Source organism: Hoplias malabaricus, chromosome 8 (assembly GCF_029633855.1).
Source record: "Hoplias malabaricus isolate fHopMal1 chromosome 8, fHopMal1.hap1, whole genome shotgun sequence".
Taxonomy (NCBI): domain Eukaryota; kingdom Metazoa; phylum Chordata; class Actinopteri; order Characiformes; family Erythrinidae; genus Hoplias; species Hoplias malabaricus.
In genome coordinates, this window is record NC_089807.1 from 10,878,542 (window position 1) to 10,897,247 (window position 18,706).

General features: G+C 42.1%; 2 protein-coding genes across 2 annotated transcripts; one reads left to right on the forward strand and one right to left on the reverse strand.

Moving 5' to 3' along the window:
• Window positions 1-10,352: 10,352 nt before the first annotated feature.
• Window positions 10,353-10,940, forward strand: neurog3 (neurogenin 3). The gene has a single exon (XM_066679204.1). It carries the CDS (start codon window positions 10,353-10,355, stop codon window positions 10,938-10,940), a length of 588 nt encoding a protein of 195 aa, XP_066535301.1.
• Window positions 10,941-12,599: 1,659 nt separating this feature from the next.
• On the reverse strand, window positions 12,600-17,724 carry pdlim1 (PDZ and LIM domain 1 (elfin)). Its single transcript, XM_066679945.1, has 7 exons — window positions 17,523-17,724; window positions 16,750-16,901; window positions 16,244-16,328; window positions 15,181-15,365; window positions 14,886-15,031; window positions 14,052-14,169; window positions 12,600-13,571 (listed from the first exon to the last, which is right to left on the reverse strand). The coding sequence occupies exons 1-7, from the start codon at window positions 17,613-17,615 to the stop codon at window positions 13,385-13,387; spliced, it is 966 nt and encodes a 321-aa protein (XP_066536042.1). The 5' UTR covers window positions 17,616-17,724; the 3' UTR covers window positions 12,600-13,384.
• Window positions 17,725-18,706: the final 982 nt, after the last annotated feature.

The window sequence follows — 18,706 nt, forward strand, 5'->3', positions numbered from 1 at the left end:
TGTAAGCTCTAGAAAAACAAAATCCCGGACGTTTGTGAAATTCCATCCGGACATTTGTTAAGTCTAAAAAGAGGACATGTCAAGGGAAAAAAGGACGTCTGGTCACCCTATACAGTACAACACTCTGATTCAAATGCTTATGTCTTCCGTGATTATTGTGCTGAACAATGTTACCATATTCATCCTTTGGAAATGACTTCCACATCCTTAAAATCATTAATCCATTCATTATCTGTAACAGTTTATCCACTTCAGAGTCACGGTGAGTCCAGAGCCTACCTGAAAGCAAGGTGGGCACACACCATGAAGAGGGTGTCAGTCCTTCGCAGGGCGACATACACTCACACATTCCCTCGCACTCAGACCTATAGACACTTTTGAGCAACCAATCCACCTACCAGTGTGTTTTTTGGACTGTGGTAGGAAACCAGGACACATGGACACTGGGACAACACACCAAGCTCCTCACAGACCGCCACAGAGCCCACAACCCCAGGACCCTGCAGCTGTGTGACAGCTACACTACCTGTTACACCATTGTGCCTCCCTTAAAATAAAATAAAAATCTAAAATCAAAACTGACCCTGGCCTTGAGTGCAAGCCATAATAACTGTATATATATAGAACATAATGCAAATGGGGTGGCACAGTGGTGCAACTGTTAGTGTCGCTGACACACAGCTTCAGGGTCCTCCAGGTCCTCACCCCGGGTAACTGTCTTTGAGGAGTTTGGTGTCTCCTCTCTGTCTCCTTTCTCTGGGTGCTCCTGTTTCCTCCCATGGCCCAAAAACACATTGTTAGATGGATTGGCAACAAATAAGGGTCCATAGGTGTGCCCCACCTTGTGCCCAGTGATTCTGAGTAGGCTCCGGACCCACTGCAAAACTGAACTTGATAAGCAATTTCAGACAATGAATGAATGAACTTGCAGATGTTGTAGATGTTACAGCAAATGCTGCCTGTATAATTACCTGCCTGAAGTGTTTTTCTATGTCCTGGAGTACTCTGCAGAATGGACTTGAAAGGCAATGGCACTATTACCACCATCCAAAGTAAACAAACTGATGCTTGCCACTAAAGAAATCTGTCCTTCAGTGAATGATCCTCTGTGGAGACCCCTAGTGGAAACAGCCAAAAACATAAAGTAGAAGTGTATTTCTCCAATGTATACTTCAATTCATCAGTTCGACTTGGCACAGGTTTTACACTGAAAGTCCTTCCAGAAGAAACACTCCCATCCCTCCAGTACTGGCACTCTGACATGAGATGATTATTTCGGAAGAAGTAACTGCCAGTTTTAGTGGAGGAATCCACACGTGTCCTGATTGGGCCAAAGGTTCACCCCACAGTGGATTTAAGATCAGTGAAGAGGACAAAAGCACCACATGCCATTAAGTAAAGGGGGGATTAAACAATGTGTCCCACTGTGTGTTTCAACTACAGTCTAACCCCTCTGTTCATACATATTAACTTGTTCAGAAGTCCTTGATTTTTTGTAGATCAGATATCGTAGCTGTCCAAAAGAGCACATATCTCCAAATATGTAACTTTATAGGTGAAGGAAAAAAAACTTTCTTAACTTTCAAAAGAAGTCCATGTAAAATAAAAAAATGAGCAGGGTGGCATGGTGACGTAACAGGTAGGGTGGCTGCCACACAGCTCCAGGGTCCTGGGGTTTTGTGTTCGAGTCCTGCCTCAGATGACTGTCTGTGAGGAGTTTGGTGTGTTCTACCTGTGTCCATGTGGGCTTCCTGCAGCTGCCCTGGTCTCCTCCTTCCAAGAACACACGCTGTTAGGTGGATTGACCATGTAAAAGTGTCCACAGATAACCAGTGTGTGTGTCTCCCTGTGATTGACTGGCGCCTCATTCGTGTGTGTCCCTGCCTTGCGCCCAGTGATTCAGGGCAGGCTATGGACCCACTGCAACCCTGAGCTGAATAAGCAATCATAGATAATGAATTAATGATTTAATTCTTTCAAATTTCTCCCACGGCTCAAAAACGCACATTGGTAGGTGGATTTGGCTTCTTAAAATGCGTCCATAGGTGTGAGAGTGTGATTCATTTTGATGGATGTGTGTACCCTGCAGGGTGTGTACTAGACCCATGATGACCCTGAACTGAACAAACGGTTACAGACAATGAATGAATTAATTTTGGAGCATTTTAATTGGTTGATTCATTATGAAATTGCTGTATTCAGCAAAAATGGACAAAAATGGAGATACGTGTATTTTTTTAGACAGCAATGATATATAGATAAGAGAGGGCAGCATGTTAGATGCAGTTTGGAATGCAACTCTGCAGGAAAATACATCTCTAGAAGGAGAGTTGGTGGCCACTGCCATACAAACACTGATTATCTGCATACCAGTCTAAATGACACCACCCCCCCCCCCAACCCGCCCTGAATGGTGCAATCCCAAGAGGCATGCAAGTCTTAAAAAAACTCAGCCAATGGAGATCTCACAGTCTCTAGTCCAGAGGTGGAATCATTCAGATATGGGTACATAGACGAAAGTGCCCAAAACTGGAGATCTTTATGATGGAGGATAACCAAGTTTTTCAAATCCATCATTCAGCCACTGGCAAAATATTGTTGAAACCTTGAATTAATTATGTGTACCATTTATGTGATAAGTGAGGGAAACATGAAACTGATGGCCTGGCCAAACATGTACCAGAATAAGATCAAATAGACTTGACTTGTTCAGCTATGTAGATAGAATAAACCATAGTTAGAAAACCATAGAAGGAACCATAGCCATATTATGCCACAGACTTTTCATTTGAAGTAAAAAGTTTGTAACCCCTACTAGCATGATCATGATGACACTGCAATGAGTTAACATTTTAGGCCTTCCCCAGCATCCAGATTCACAAAAGATATGCTATCTAAGAACCGATGAACCAGTGTTGCGGATAAGTTAAGGATGCATAGCTCTGTGCGGTATGTAAGATGTCACAACCACTGCCAAAGTGCATGTGCTACAATAACTCGATGAGGCCAAATGTGTGTAGACAACTTTTCATCCAAAATTTCTTCTGAAACAAATGGAGTTCATAGGTATTATTTATTTTATTTCTACTTTATTGCAGTACCTTTAATTTTCTGAGGTAATGTGTGATAATGTGTGATAATGCATCCCACTAGATGTTTGAAATGTTCCTGCTTGTATTACATTCAGCCATAAGAGCATTAGCATGGTGAAGTCCAGTTTTGGATTGTTTGTTTTCAATCAGAAGCATCACTCCATTTTAGCCCATTGATATTAAATGGAGTTCCATCACTCCAGAGAAATGAATTACTCTGCTTCATAGCCAAATGCTGGTGCATTCATATCACACTAGCCCATGCTTGGCACTGGGCAAAGTCATCTTTCTATAGAGATTATAAAAGCTGGTTGTGTTCAGTTGGACGCCTAGCAGTGTGGTTGCCTCATGGAGAATGATCATACTTTAGAAAAATCATTTGGTTGCAAAATATTACTTCCAGATTGAGATGTAGTTTGGTGAAAACGACCTTTTAGTGTGAAATGACATTTACTACCCTGTTTTTAATCTAACTGCTTAGGACAGCTGTAGCTCCATGGCCCAGTTCTCGCAGTTTTCCTTGTTGAATGTTCGACTTGCGCTGGAAATTTTCGTCGGCCATTGGCCCTAGGAGCATTTAAGCCTCTTCAAAGGTAAAGTTACGATGTGCCGTTGTGAGTCCAATAAAAATAAATGTGAAAGCTGCTTTAATTCAAGAGATTTTACAAGTGGCAAATTTGTGCTGCCTTTCGTTGTGACTGACATGTCTCTCTGGCCAATCAGAGCTCTGTAGGGTTCACACGTCACAATTTAGTACCTACTAGGCACTGTTGGAACACGGCACGAGCAGGGACTGAAAATGTACCTGGTTCCAGGAACCAGATACCAGGTTTGGCCAGTGGAAAAGCAAAAGAGCTGAGTAGAGTCGTGTAGGTTCCATGCTGTGGAAATGCACCATAACTACGTAAAATACATAATTACTATGAGGGTTTGTGTGCTAGCCAGACCTAGCTAAGCAGTGATAAGCTACCTGTGGAGATGTAGCAGTTACCCGTTTTCACATATGAACTCTGGGAAATGTCTGAAGCGTTTGGATCTGGACATGTTCTGGAGTTACCTTTTCGCACATCACGTACAGCTGGAGTTTTTTGGTGTCAGGTTCACTTATAATATAATATTCCACATATTTCAGGCACTGCCTGTGTAGTGTGCACAACAAGCATGGCATGAATTCACTGCGAATTCTCTGGAACATTACCAGCTCTTTTCACTTGGACATTACCCAGAGTTTGTACTGGGAAGCTGGCAGTATAAATACTGGGTAACTGTTATGCACATCCGTGTTCACAAATACAGCTCCTCTGTGTAATGTCTGAAAAAGTTCTGGGTTTCCCTGTATGTGTTAAAAAAGCTTAATTCTCTTCAGAATGCACAAAGTGTGTTTGCTAATGTTTACCTGATTTCTATTTAAAAAGATTAAATACTCTTAGCAGTGAGGTCCCAGATGGAAACAGTGTCATAGAACCATGTCATAGAAGGACAAACTGGGTTCCTTGAGGGTAGACTTTAGAGGTAACATGTAACTGGCTGTCACATTTATCACTTCAATCTCAATCTCAACGTTAACTACAATAAGAACTGTCATATTATGCAATCTAATATTTGCACTGATGGCCTGACTGACTGAATCTTTATTGTATTTAATGGCAATCTATTTTTGAACCATGAATGAGTGAGTTTTAATCTGTAGTCAATATAAGACCAGCTAATTCATAAAACTCTAAATACAAACAGTTTTCTGTGCTGAAGTACTCTATTATGTTCATCAGTTCTAAGAAAAGTGAGGTTAATTTGAGCAGACTCCAGGACTTAGAACAGTGAATGTTAGTCTATGACAAAACAAGACAAAACACGCCGCTTTTTAAAATAAAGGTACCAGGTCTAAACAAGAAGAGTGCCTTGGATCAATGCCATGGAGCAGCCCTATATGGCTCCTGAAGTAACCCTTTAACTGCCAGTTCTTTGGATGTTTTTATGAATAAGATGAACGAGTGTGAGAAAACCTTTAAAGCTTAAAGTACTGTAAAAAGCTATTGAAGGCCTATTTGAGAAGTTGTATTTTTAAGAGTTGATATGGACATTGTACCCTCACATTATTCCAGTTCTCAAAGCCTACCTGATATTAACACTTTACTCTCAGATTAACCAGACCCTCAGGGGTACGTCTTCAGTAAGGAAACATGATTTTAGGTTCGACTGATTTCTTGCATGTACATTTAGTTCTAAAGTTATTTTATGAAAACGTCCTAACTTTGGAATGGAGAGTGAATGGAGTTTGAAGGTACAGAGTTGGGCTTTTGAAGTCACATGTACTCTTCCTGAATGTCAGTACCTGTAATCTCCCTGAAGAATATGTAAAAAAAAAATTATAATTAAAATAAATAAATAAATAAATAGTAATAATATGTGTTTACCAAAGCAGAGTTGAAATGTGTTACTACCATTTAGAAAATCAGGCTACGATTGTGAAGGAGGTTGTGAAATATGGCACTATTTTAAATGAAAAAACAGTAAACATATGAATTAATGAGCTTAAGTAAGTGTGTGTCTGTTAGACAGAATGTGTGACATGAGCAGGTGTAATCCACGCTGTGACAGGGTCTATGTCACTATTCTGCGTCTATATCTATATTTTGGCATAAATATAGGCCATAAATATTTGAAAGAGGCAAGTCCAGAGGAGACACGGCACTCCAATGGGGCCCGGTGTCTAAACTCTCCGCTTGAACTTGCCCATTCACAGCACCAGGGCTTGATTAATCTGCGTGACCCCAATTGCTGAACCGCAGCGGGGCTTTACCCAGGAGTCCTCGGCTATTCACTTATAATTGGTGTATTCGGTCATCACAAGCATATGCGTTATAGCACAATGGGAGGACTCTAAAAAGAGCTTCAACAGCACATTAAACTAGCATTACTTCTTCCAAGAAGTGTACTCAAGATCATTCTGGTCTTGATGCGCACACCTCTCCAAAAGCGCACACGTCTCCAAAAGCGCACGTTTTCCCCTCACAAAAGCATGGACATTGTTCGAGTTTTTGTAAGAGGTGTACATATGGCATCCGGCTTGTAATTAAATGTTGTAAGTTGTGTTTTTTCTTCCTCCCCAGCGAAGTTTCCTTTTCTTCTTTCTGTGCAGCCTTTTCCCCGCGTCTCAACAAGAGGGAAGAATTCAATAGCTCGTCTGCCAGTTTAGGACAAATGGATGGCAAAAAGCTGGTCAGCGAGTTGTAGTCTTTGATTGCCCTCTTCAGATGTCCTTCAAACAAAAGCTGAGGATGAAAATAAAGCCCCACCTGGTACTTCTGTTTGCTAAAATAATAAGAAATAGATTTCGTTTCATAAACAGTTACAACAGATTGTAAAGTGGAGGAGTTGAGGAAGTATTAATCAAGAAGGCGAGGGCAGGTATCACCTGCTCTCCTCGGCCCCGTTTATTGTTAAATATTGTTCAATCTCCTTCGGAGCGACTCTTTGTCGATATCTGAGATTTCCACAGCAACTGCTCGCCCGTGTTTGCCCATACTTTGCATAACAAGCAGGATATTACAGGGCACTGATAAAAAAAGAGGGGGGAAAATCGGGGGCTCGGAACCTGACAGCCCCAAACCCGCACCTGTCCGCGATATCCCAGCTCAGACCTGGCATCCGTTCGTATTTGTAAAGCGGCGAGATTGGGTTTACTTTGGATTATTTCAAGCCTTTTACAACAGCACGACGACATCCCCCCTATCTACCGGCCTTATTTGTCCAGTTTATTGAAAGCATATGGTTATCAGATATCCTACAAAATACATATTTAGTCAGACCGCCGATGAGTGCTGCTGAGCGCGGAGAGCTCGCGGACATATGGCAAATATTTTGCGACCACAGTGAACACCACCATCTCTCCAATAAACCAGGATTTATCAAGACCCGAGGCGGAGGGTAAACTCGGGTCAATCATTCATTCTCAGAACTCCTCTCTGCGCCCTGACACTGCACACACAGCGCGCAGCGGCCGCTTTGGAGAGCCCAGTGCGCACGCTTGTTTTTATCATCTATTCTGGGTCTGAGGGGGGGCTTTTGTACTGATTATGAGTGGCACGCGCCGCGGATTTCAGCGGTTTAACCCCTTCAGACCGGCATTTTTTCTGCTGGGCCAAAAATTTTTTTAAAAACTGATTCTGACTCCTCTCTAACATAAAAACAAAGTGGAAAAAACATATTTTTGCTAACTCATGTTTATAACAGTATTTTTTCATGTCCATTCCAATGGACACCACAACACAATGGGCGTAAAATGTCATAAAAACGTAGTTGGAGGCCATGAGAACTGGTCTGTTGTCATACCATTTGACCAGTGCCACCTTACCATCACAGCTTACAACTTCATCACAGCTTCCTCGAGGCTTTTTGGTCATCTCTTTGTCAGACTGTAGAGGAGGCCTGGCAAAGCGAGAGACCCTTGCTGTCCCAGCGGCATGAATTTTCCTCTCAGCCACCAGCTCCATAAGATTGTACGTTGTGAAGTAGTTGTCAAAATACAATTTGTGGTTGGCCTCTGTGATTCACTGGCTAAGATGGTACACCACTCCAGCTCCAAGTCCCAGCTGCTTTCTGTGCTGTTGTGATAGCTCCATTGTAGTGCCTTGGTGCAGCACGAAGTCATAGGCCATGCCACTTTTCCCACACAGGAAGTATATTTTCACCCCCCATGGGTGTGGTTTACCTTTGATGAATTGCTTGACAGACAGAGTTCCGTGAAATGGTACCATTTGTTCATCAATGCAAAGGTTCTCCTCTAGTGGAAGCTCCAAGCATCTACGGCGTATGGCATCATAGAGAGGACGTACCTTGAAAAACACATCATTGTTCTCAGCTGGCTTCTCCAAATTGTTGACCAAATGCAAGTGTGACCAGAGCTGGAAGAATCTGTCACAGGGCATGGTGTTTTGAAAAATACCAATGTCCATCCCAGCTTCCCAGTACATGGAAACTCTTGGCATATCCTCTGTCATATCCTCCTGTCCTCCTCCTATCCTCCTCTGTCCCTGCACTGTCTGTCTCCTCTATCTCAATTTCATCTGCCACATCAAGTTCTTCTGGCATGCATGTAACCTCTCCACTGTCCCTCTCTAAATCTAATAAAAAAACAATAACATTTTAACTCATTTTATGTATTCTCTCTCTTGAACTGTTATGTATTCCATTTAGATCTTACATATAAGGCATTACACTGATGAAAACCACATACAAAGAAACCACCTTACCACCTATCTCAGGCCTGGTCCTATCCTCCTCCTCTCCTGAATTCAAGGAGTCAATTTCTGATAACTCTTCATTTACGAGACGTTCAAAGAAGTATTCACCTTTATACTCTGCATCACGTGTTCAAAACAACTTCAAATATTATCACTGGCAACATTTACAATTATGCTGACAGCAAATTTGTTTGGCCTGCATGAGCATAAATTTATATTTTTGATTAAAAATGGGCCCTTACTCCTCCCTCTCTGCAGTTGCTCTGCCATGCTTGTTTTCTCCGATGTCTGTTACTCTCTCAGGGTGTGGTCAAAGTCATGAAATGATTGTGATTGGTTAATCAGGATCCAATCAGTAATCTGTATTACTGACATCACTCAATTACAGGGTATTTATTGGTTTAGAAGCAGAAATATGTCATGTCCATTGCAATGGACGTTGGGTCCGAAGGGGTTAATAAACACCTCTGTGAGACGTCTTTCAAGGCTTTTTTCCCCCCTGGCAACCATCTCTGCGCACAGAGAACAACGGTTTGTTGCGCACAGCGGAGTCATGTGGAGAAATAAGATTTGTACGAGTTTAACTCAAAATCAATCCATTTCTGTTAGGGATAAGTTCAAAGGAAGGCTGTTTACAACTGTGTGTATCAGCCTTTACCAGACTGCTGTAACACCGAGGTCAACATACACGTGTAAACAGACGAGTACATCGATTCTTTGCGCATGAAGGAGACTGGGACTGGAGAGAGGGACCTGATCTATAGGTCTTCGTTATGAGGTGGGAGATGTATATAAGCATAAGCAAATACATCTGAAATCGTGGCCACTTTTTTTTACCTTTTACCCTGATAATAATAAATGAATAAATGCGAAATGGCCAGTTCAAAGACAACTTTAGCCTGCTGTTAATGTAAATGTGCTCTTAGTCTTAGTCTCCAGACCTTCATTTAACCACCAGAGCCTCAGACTGTCCCTATTCATAACTAACGCAAGTACAAAAAGACAAGCGGTTTTTGAAGTGCGCCAAAAGGCTCTAGTGCGTGCAGGAGGAACAAGAAAGTGCTCTGTCCTCGGTGCAATCTGATTGGCCCCTGCCATCCAGCGCGCTTGCTCTGCGCCCTCCAGATAAGATAAAAAGAGCATAAACCAACCGGGGAGCATCACCTGCCTATTGTCCCTGGAGATTTAAATAGAGGGATTAAGGCACGCTCTCAGGTCGTTTCCCAGTGCTGAAGTCAGACCTGGGGTCCACGAGAAGAGCCTTACACGGACACAGCCTGCTGCGTAAAGGTAAGTCCAATGCAGCTCCGTTACTGCGCCTTCTTTCAGAGGACTTATAGCTGCAGGGAGCAATAGATACTACACCTGCTTCTTCATCCAGTTAATTCTTGCACACTTTCTGGTAATTTTCTAATATTAACACGTTCTCCTGAGCCTCGTTTTATTAATCATACTTCATTTACAGTGACATATTTATCCCTGACTCCACCTCTTTAATAGAAACACACTCCTTCAAGAAGTGTCACCTTAATTATTATATTATTTTATATTAGATTATTATTGTACTAGTCAAGCTCTTACTCTCTCTCGTATTTCATACATTTCCGCTCTTTAACTTGCAGATTACAGTTACTTGAGTCTACAGTCTTCCTAGAATCACTGGGCACAATGCAGGTTCCAGTCCATCACAGGGCGCCCTGTATATAAGTACATACTTCTATATAGACAGACAATCCACCTACCGACCTGTCCTTGGACTGTAGGAGGAGACAGTAGCACGCGGAGGAAGCCCACACACACACAGGGAGAACACACAGAACAAAGTCTTCAGACAAGGAACCTGCAGCTGTGTGAGAGCGACACCTGTTGCCCCACCGCTAGGGTTTCCTCTGTCATAATCCTAAGAAACCAAACCTATCAACCAGAAACTGGGGACTTGAATAATGTCACGTGACCACGGGGTGCTTAGAACGTGCACTATGCTTTAGAACGTGTCTCTGTTTACCTTCTTTACAGGATGTCCCCCCACTGCGCGTCCTTGGAAAGACATGGCACGTGCGCCTCTCGCGCTCGTCCCGCGATTTGCCTGAGGGCAGAGCTCTCGGACAGAGAGGTCACCATCTCCAGCAGTGAACTCGAGCCCAGCCCCGACGAGGCGTCGCCCAACTCCACAGCGCGGAGAGCGCGCCCCAGGACGCAGTGCTCAGGCAGGAGCGCGCACCGCAGAGCCAAGGCCAACGACCGCGAGAGGCACCGCATGCACAACCTGAACTCCGCGCTGGACGCGCTCCGCAGCGTGCTGCCCACCTTCCCCGACGAGCAGAAGCTCACCAAGATAGAGACCCTGCGGTTCGCGCACAACTACATCTGGGCGCTAACCGAGACGCTCAGGATCGCTGACCACGTCCGTTTCAAGGAGGATCTGGACACTAGCGCGAGCTGTTTCTCGGCGGAAGGACACTGCACTGAGCTCTTGCTGCAGGACGTGGACCACAGCTTTCAGGAAAACCTGGCGCGCGCTTTCAACCAAGAGACATTGATAAATAATGGGTGGGCTTGTTTTTCGACGACACGCAACTCTGCCATTAATCACTGCACGTGCTGAGGACAGTATTTTTTTTATATAAAATAAATTATTTTCACACCAAAGCAAATTGTTTATGTCAATTTTACACAAAAATAGAACACCGTTTCTACTCTCGCTGTTCGCTTTATTAGATCCACTGGGGATGTAGGTGCATTTTGTAGTTCCAGAATTACAGACCATGGTCTTTCAGATGTTCTGCTTTCTTTTTTTGCACTCTTTCATCCTGTTCCTCAATGGTCAGGACCCCCACAAGAGCACCACGGAGTGATTTGGGTGGTGGAGAATTCTCAGTGCTGCAGTGACACTGACATGGTGGGATTGCGGGGAGACTCTGTTCTCACTGGTTTGTTTATGTTCAGAAGCTCCTCGCGTTTTTGTTTTTTTTAATCTATGTTTTATTGATGTTTTAAAAGATTAACTTCACTGTAAGTTTTCATTCACTGTTTTAATCACAACAGACACTCATTTGTCAGCTGTTTATTTAGCTATCTCTTGATTTTAGAGACAGTTCCACCTTAAGTAATTAGAGACAGCAAAAATAAGTCAATGTGGAGCAGGAGTAGGGCAATATCTTCATCTCAGCTACAGATTTTCAACATTTGCAGTTCTCTCCGCAGTCTAAAAACTCGGGATAGCCATGAGCTGAGAGAAAGAAAGCAAGCCAAGCATCCCAGACTGAGAAAATACTTTTCATTTTATTTTTTCTTAACCATTTAATGAAGTAAACATATTAGACCAGTTTTGAGCAGACAGACTAGAGAGCTAGCAAATGGTCAGGAAACATCTTCAGAATGTAGGTTTTTTTTAAATAAAAATGTGAATGTCACCTTTGGCTTGTGCAACTGTATCAGACGCTGCTGGGGTTTTTTGCAGTATAAAGCGCAGCTATGTGGAAAGTGCAAAATGGACAATGAAGAAACCATTAGGTCATTTTAATCTGATGGCTGATCGGTGTATAACTGCATTTTGTATCACAGTCAAAATTCTTATTCCTGTTCCATACTGTAATGTGTATTTCAGTGTATTCGTTTTTACTTGTTGTCTTTGGCTAGAGATAAAACAACAGTTTTTATGAAAGCAGCATGTGGCTCATGTGTGAGTTTAAATAATAGTTGAGTTTACAATTATTTTAGTAGCTGGGCGGCACGGTGGCGCAGCAGGTAGTGTCGCAGTCACACAGCTCCAGGGGCCTGGAGGTTGTGGGTTCGATTCCCGCTCCGGGTGACTGTCTGTGAGGAGTTGGTGTGTTCTCCCCATGTCCACATGGGTTTCCTCCGGGTGCTCCGGTTTCCTCCCACAGTCCAAAAACACACATTGCAGGTGGATTGGCGACTCGAAAGTGTCCGTAGGTGTGTGTGTGTTGCCCTGTGAAGGACTGGCGCCCCCTCCAGGGTGTATTCCCGCCTTGCGCCCAATGATTCCAGGTAAGCTCATTACAGATAATGGATGGATTATGGATGGATGGATGGATGGATGGATTTTAGTAGCTTAGTTGTTATTGCATCATAACCCATCAGGTTTATTCTCTTAAAGTCATCCATGAGGACAGGCAGTGCCCACCAGTAAGGGCCACATCCATAAAAGACCATCTAGATTCGTTAGTGTAAAACAGCGCCCCCTTCTCACAATATAACACCTCAATTTACATCATTTTATTGGAAACTAGGAGAAAAAGTTTATGAAAACATTTATTTATTGAAAAGTGTAATGCGGGCTGTACATGACTGACATTTAAAAAAAAGATGATTCATTTACTATTTATTACAAATGTTGCAGCAAAGATACTGGAAGCATAATACTTGACATGAAAACAAAACAAAACAAAAAAGTCCCTAATTGATCAAGTAAGAGACTACAGAATATCCTTGGATCTTACTTATATATGGAGCTTATAACAAAGCTGAATCTGTGAGATTGTTACATTTCACTTTTCCAGTAACGTGAGAACGGCCGCTCCCCTGATTCTCTCGGGAGACCAAAGTAAAGTGGTTAAAATTTTCAGTTCAGCAAAATGTGCCAAAAAGGTCAATATTTATTACAGTAAAATATTCATACATTCCATGTCCAATCAATAAAGATAAGTGCAAAATGTCAGGTATTCTGTTTTTAAAAGTCTCTGCCTATTTCTGTCTTTAATGCAGTGCCATTTTTAATACCCTGTTACATATGGAATGTCTACGATTCTGGAATGTGTACAATGTTGCTACCACTTCATACAGATAGTCTCCACATATTTTTATTATTATATATATTTATAATAAAAATACATGGGGAGTAACCAACTACTGTAATCAAAACCTAGAGAGTCTGAGTTTGAGAAGAGTTAACTGGTGTTCCGTTCTCCCCAATAATTCTGACACTAGCCTCTAGAAAACTACCCGGACGAAGTGATGGAGATGTTCTTGCGTAAAATTTCCCTGAACAGGGACATGTGCAATTCTGAAGCAGTGTTGGAGCAGGATCTACTTTGGGAAGACTGTGACAACATCATAACCCTCAGGTGGAGTCACTCGTTCACGCGCATGCTTCTCACAGTAAATTTTGTCTTCGACGAAAAAGTGCCCCTTCTGTTTCAGATTGACCCCGCAGTCTGAGCAGACATAGCATTCAGGATGTCGGAACTTATCTCTGAGTTTGACAACCATCCCCCTACATTGTGAAATGAAAACATAAGTATAATTACAAAAACTATTAGAGCAGGAAGCATGAAAGGACAGAAGTGTTTTGAAAAAAAAAAAAGTGAACCTAGTGAATTACAACACATCACACGAATTGCAAAACAGAGATATGTGGCGCAATCTCGTGGCAAAAGCAAGTCCAGTAAATACGGAGCAGTTTAAAAAAAGTGTTTTGAAGAGTTCTACAACTGTCCGCTAGGTGGAGACACTACAACATCCTGTAGAGTCTGCAGGCGCTTAGGAGCCTTCTAACCAAGAAACATTTATTGAAACTAATATGGGACGTTGACTGATGTATTTATTATGAATTAAAACATTCAATCATCAAAACCTAATTATAATTTTGTGGTCCTTTAGGTTTCTCAATTTGTTTTTAAATATTATTCTATTTTCTTCTTAAACTGTTCTGTACAGGGAACAGTAGAATGCAATATTAATTATTACTACTTACACAATTCCTGATCCACAGTTGTCACATATGGAGAGTTTCTCAGCTTTGCCCACAGAAGAAGCTATTTTTGTAGTGGGAGGTTTCACACTTCTGAAGCCAGAAGGTTTTTCAGGATCACCTGGAGGAAAGAAGATTTATACAGTTCCATGCTCATGATTTCTCTCAAACGAACCAAAGCTCAATGACAGCACCAACCAGTGATGTTTCCACCTGCTTTACAGTGGACCACTTCAAGTCTCACTCCACAAAGAAACAGCTTAATGTTGTGTACCACTATGACATTAAAACAACTGCTGTAGGGTGGGATATTTTAAGCAGCAAGTCAACCATCATTCCTTAAAGTTGATTTTGGAAGCAGGAAAAAGCAAAATTATCTGATCAAGGGGTCTAGGCTACAGGTTCTAAAGGAAGTTTCTGTGCACCGTAGCTTACTGTGAGGTTGGTGCTGACCCTTTTGCTCCCTCGTGCCTCAAATGAACATTACATGCCTATGACCCTATTGCAGACGCATCTGTTGTCTTTCCTTGGGCAACATTTGCTAAGTACTCACTACTGCATACTGGGAACATCCAATAAGACCTGCAAATGTTTTGGAGATGCTCTGACCTAAAGAAAATGTCCATCACAATTTGGCCTCGTAAAAGTCTCTTAGATCCTAATTCTTTTCCAGTTTTTCTGCATCCAACAACTTCAAAAACCGACTCTTCACTTGCTGCCCTATATATCCCACTCTTGACAGGTGCACTGTAATGTGATTATCTGTTAATGGTTTTAATCTTGTGGCTGATGTGTATTAATTCTGTGTGTAAACCGAATGCACACGTGGTTATGTACCAGTCTCGAGGATCTCCTGCAGGACTTTGAATGATGCAGACTGCCGAGGAGGCTCATCCGTCTCTTGGTTCTCTTTCAGCATTTTGTAAACTTCAGAATCAGTGGCAAGTGGTGGTCTCTGATGGCCAGGTTTTGAGGGATCTGGGCTGAAAATGGAGCACAAATGATTTACCTGATATTACAACCAAAGAAAATAATCATGCATTCTCAAAAAAGTCTTGTAATTACGTTTAGGGCTTGTAAAAATCAAACGAGTACATCACAGACAAGTACCAACAATCTGTGCAATGCTTACACATGACTGGATTCAGTAGATGTGGCAATGGTCTTGACATCATCAACAGCGCTGTTAAAGGTCTTGATGTTCTCAGAAGAGTACAAGCCAGCTGGATTATTGTACTGGTTAGTAACCACCTTCGAACCAGGTGAATTGAACGGGAGAGCACTCCTGTTGTGAGCAGAGCCTATGTGTTTCACTTCCTGTAGAGAGAAAGTAGTAAAAGGTCACAGAAACCAGAGGGAGTATAAAGTGTGTGGAAACCCATTTCCACACACTATGCACATTATTCATTTGTGCAATTTGTTTTACCCACATAGTACATGTTCATAGAATCAGATTCAGAACATAAATATATATATATATATATATATATATATATATATATATATATATATATATATATATATATATATATATATATACACATACACACACACATTACGATTCAGACAAGAATACAGACTATAAACAAGTTTTCCATTCTGACCTAAAATAAATAAATAAATAAAATCATTTTCACAGCTCACATTTTAAAAACTGTAGTCCATGAAGCTCTTAATCCTATTACACAAAAGAACTGCACATCCCACATTGTGGAAAGTGTTGGTCTATGAGGCTCTTTATCATTCTCTTACACACTGGGCAGTAGGACACCACACTGCATTCCTTAAGCACATCAAGTGCTTTATCTAGTCAGAACATCCTTCCCACTGAGACAGATAGAATTTGAAACATTAAACCTCCTGCTCCCCAGAGACAAGTACATACGCTTCCGCTAAACGTTCAATCTTTGACCTTAAATTTCCAAGCCTGCAGGAAATATTCATTGCGTCATGGTCTGGCTCATAAACTCCAGTCTCCATGGATGTAGTTTGTTTGTATATAAATAATGACTTCATTTTGGCAGCTTGGGTGCCCTGCCTCTGTTTGTTTTTTGTCTTTGACATAAAGCTCTGTTTTGTATATCTATCTCTTTGCATGCCTCAAGGGACCATTGTAAAACCAAAAGACTTGGTCAAAGGTCCTTTTAAAAGCTAACAGCACACACACACACACATATATATACATACACACACACCTGTGGTTCTGTTGCCAGATTCATTTTATATGGATGAGACTTCCCCTCTTCCGAAACCAGTGGAGACCACATTTTAGATTCTGACCTAAGAATGGATCAAAGAAAAAATTAATCTGTAACAGGCTTCATTACAATATCAGTTTATAATAAACAAAGCAACATTTCAGTGCTCCTTGTTTCATGGCAATACTCCAGGTATTTCTAATTAATAACAGAACAGAAACTTGCAACAGGGAACCGTGAAGTGTGTCTAACAAGCGAAGATAACATCCAGTGAACATTCACACGGCAAACGAACAAACGTGGCAAACGTGTTGGGTTCATTTCACTCAACGACTTTAGAAGAAAATTAGTAGAGACCTGATGCCAATGAAACTCATTCCCACACTGCATCTAATACTTCACTATAAAGAAAGAGAATTTCAGCTTTCAGTTTGGATCAGTTCTATCTTTGATATGTATAATTTTCAGTGATGCAAACCACTGAAAAACACTCTGCAATGTACCGGTCAATGGAAAGGACCATTTCATCCACGCAGCCTTTGATTTTGTTCTGGGCTTCCAAGTGAGTCATGCCTTCAGCTGGCTCTCCGTCAATGGAAAGGATCATATCCCCAATACAAAGATCGGCCTGGGCAGCTTTACTTCCAGGGGTCACCTGGAGAAAGAACAGGCCAGAAGATGATGTTAGCTGGGCTTACTGGGCGTTTACATGTATATTGTGATGACATTCAATATGTTGTCCACTCCCTGGTGAGAAAAAAAAACATTCATGGGAGGGATATCTGTATTTAAGGGAAGTTAAGGGTAAGGTCCCATACTAAGTACCAAACAAGTAACAGTCAGCTTGGGGCAGATGTGGTTACTTAATAAAGGCCCTATATGAATATGTTGTGTCAAAGGCAGGGCCGAGAAGAACATATTTAGAAACTCATAAGATTAGGACTGGTATTGGAAAGTTACAGCACATACAGTAACCGTTACCTTAGCACTAGCCACCATATGGTGCTGGGCCGATGGCATAGCTGTAATCTCTTATATGGAGGTCAATGCATTGGAACCAAATGGTTTTATTAAATATAACAAATTAGGAAAAACTCGAGCAGCTCACCAGGCTAAGCCTCAAAGTCCTAAAAGCTACAATTATGAACTATTCTGAACTTATTCGAACTAAAACTTCGAAACATTTAGAAAGAAGTACTGCAAACACCCGTCTTTCATTGGGCCCATAACTGCACACAAATACACGAAGAAAACTATGTAGCAACACACTACTCACCCGCGAAATAGTGAGGGGCTGCTCGAAGTCTTTTCCCCCGACAAGTCTAAAGCCCCAAGGTCCAGGGCCCTGCATGACGACCTGCACCGGCATATTTAGCTAATGTTGTTCACTAAAAACTATTTGAAGCTGTGAGCGAGCACCTGGAAGCCGTCTCGAGCCCACCGAGTAAGGCGAAAGAGAAGCTTTCTTAGAAGTTCACTCGGACAGGGCGGTCACTTTGTACTAGAGAGAAAGAGAGGCGGGGCTTCGACTGAAATGTACCAATCACATCCGAGGGCTTTTGGTCGATAAGAGCCCATTTCCTATGTTTGTTTAGAGGTGGGACGTTACATCATCATGTGAAGCTTACCATGTATGGAAGAGCCAAATCCCAGGATGTGGAATGTGCCACTCCCGACTGAGAATTCCTGGCAGCGCTACGAATGGGCAGATAGTAACATGTCGGAGTGGGGGTCACATTCCCGACCTGGCCATGTTGAATTCAGTCAAAACCAAAGACGGAGGGCGGTGAGAACGTGTCTGTGTCCCTGTAGAATACAGTGTGTTTAAAAATGATTTTCAGAAACATGAGAATGTAGGCTTGGGTGTATGCCTCTATGTACATGGAATATAGGTAACCTAGGGCTCTCTCTCTCTCTCTCTCACTCTCTCTCTCTCTCTCTCTCTCTCAAATATTTCAAATATGCTTTACTGGTGTTACAGGATAAAGGCCTATGATGTTGTACAGTATGGACTGACATGAGTTATCATATAAACAGACAGAAGTTCACTATGGATAATACACTGAATAATCACTGGGTTAGGAGCACCTACCTTGTATCTACATTCACTGTCCATTTTACCAAACATTTTATTATAGGACACCATCCACTGGACACTGTTGGCTGAATATTTTTGATTGATGGGCTATTCTCAGTCCAGAAGTGACACTGAGGGCTTTAAACACTCTAGCTACATTGCTGTGTCTGATCAACTCATACTAGAACACATACACACACACTAATCCACCAACACGTCAATGTCACTGCAGCACTAAGAATAATTAATACATTCATTAATTGTCTGTAACCACTTATCCAGTTCAGGGTCCCGGTGGGTCAGGAGCCTACCTGGACACACTGGGCACAAGGCAGGAACACACCCTGGAGGGGGCGCCAGTCCTTCACAGGGTGACACACACT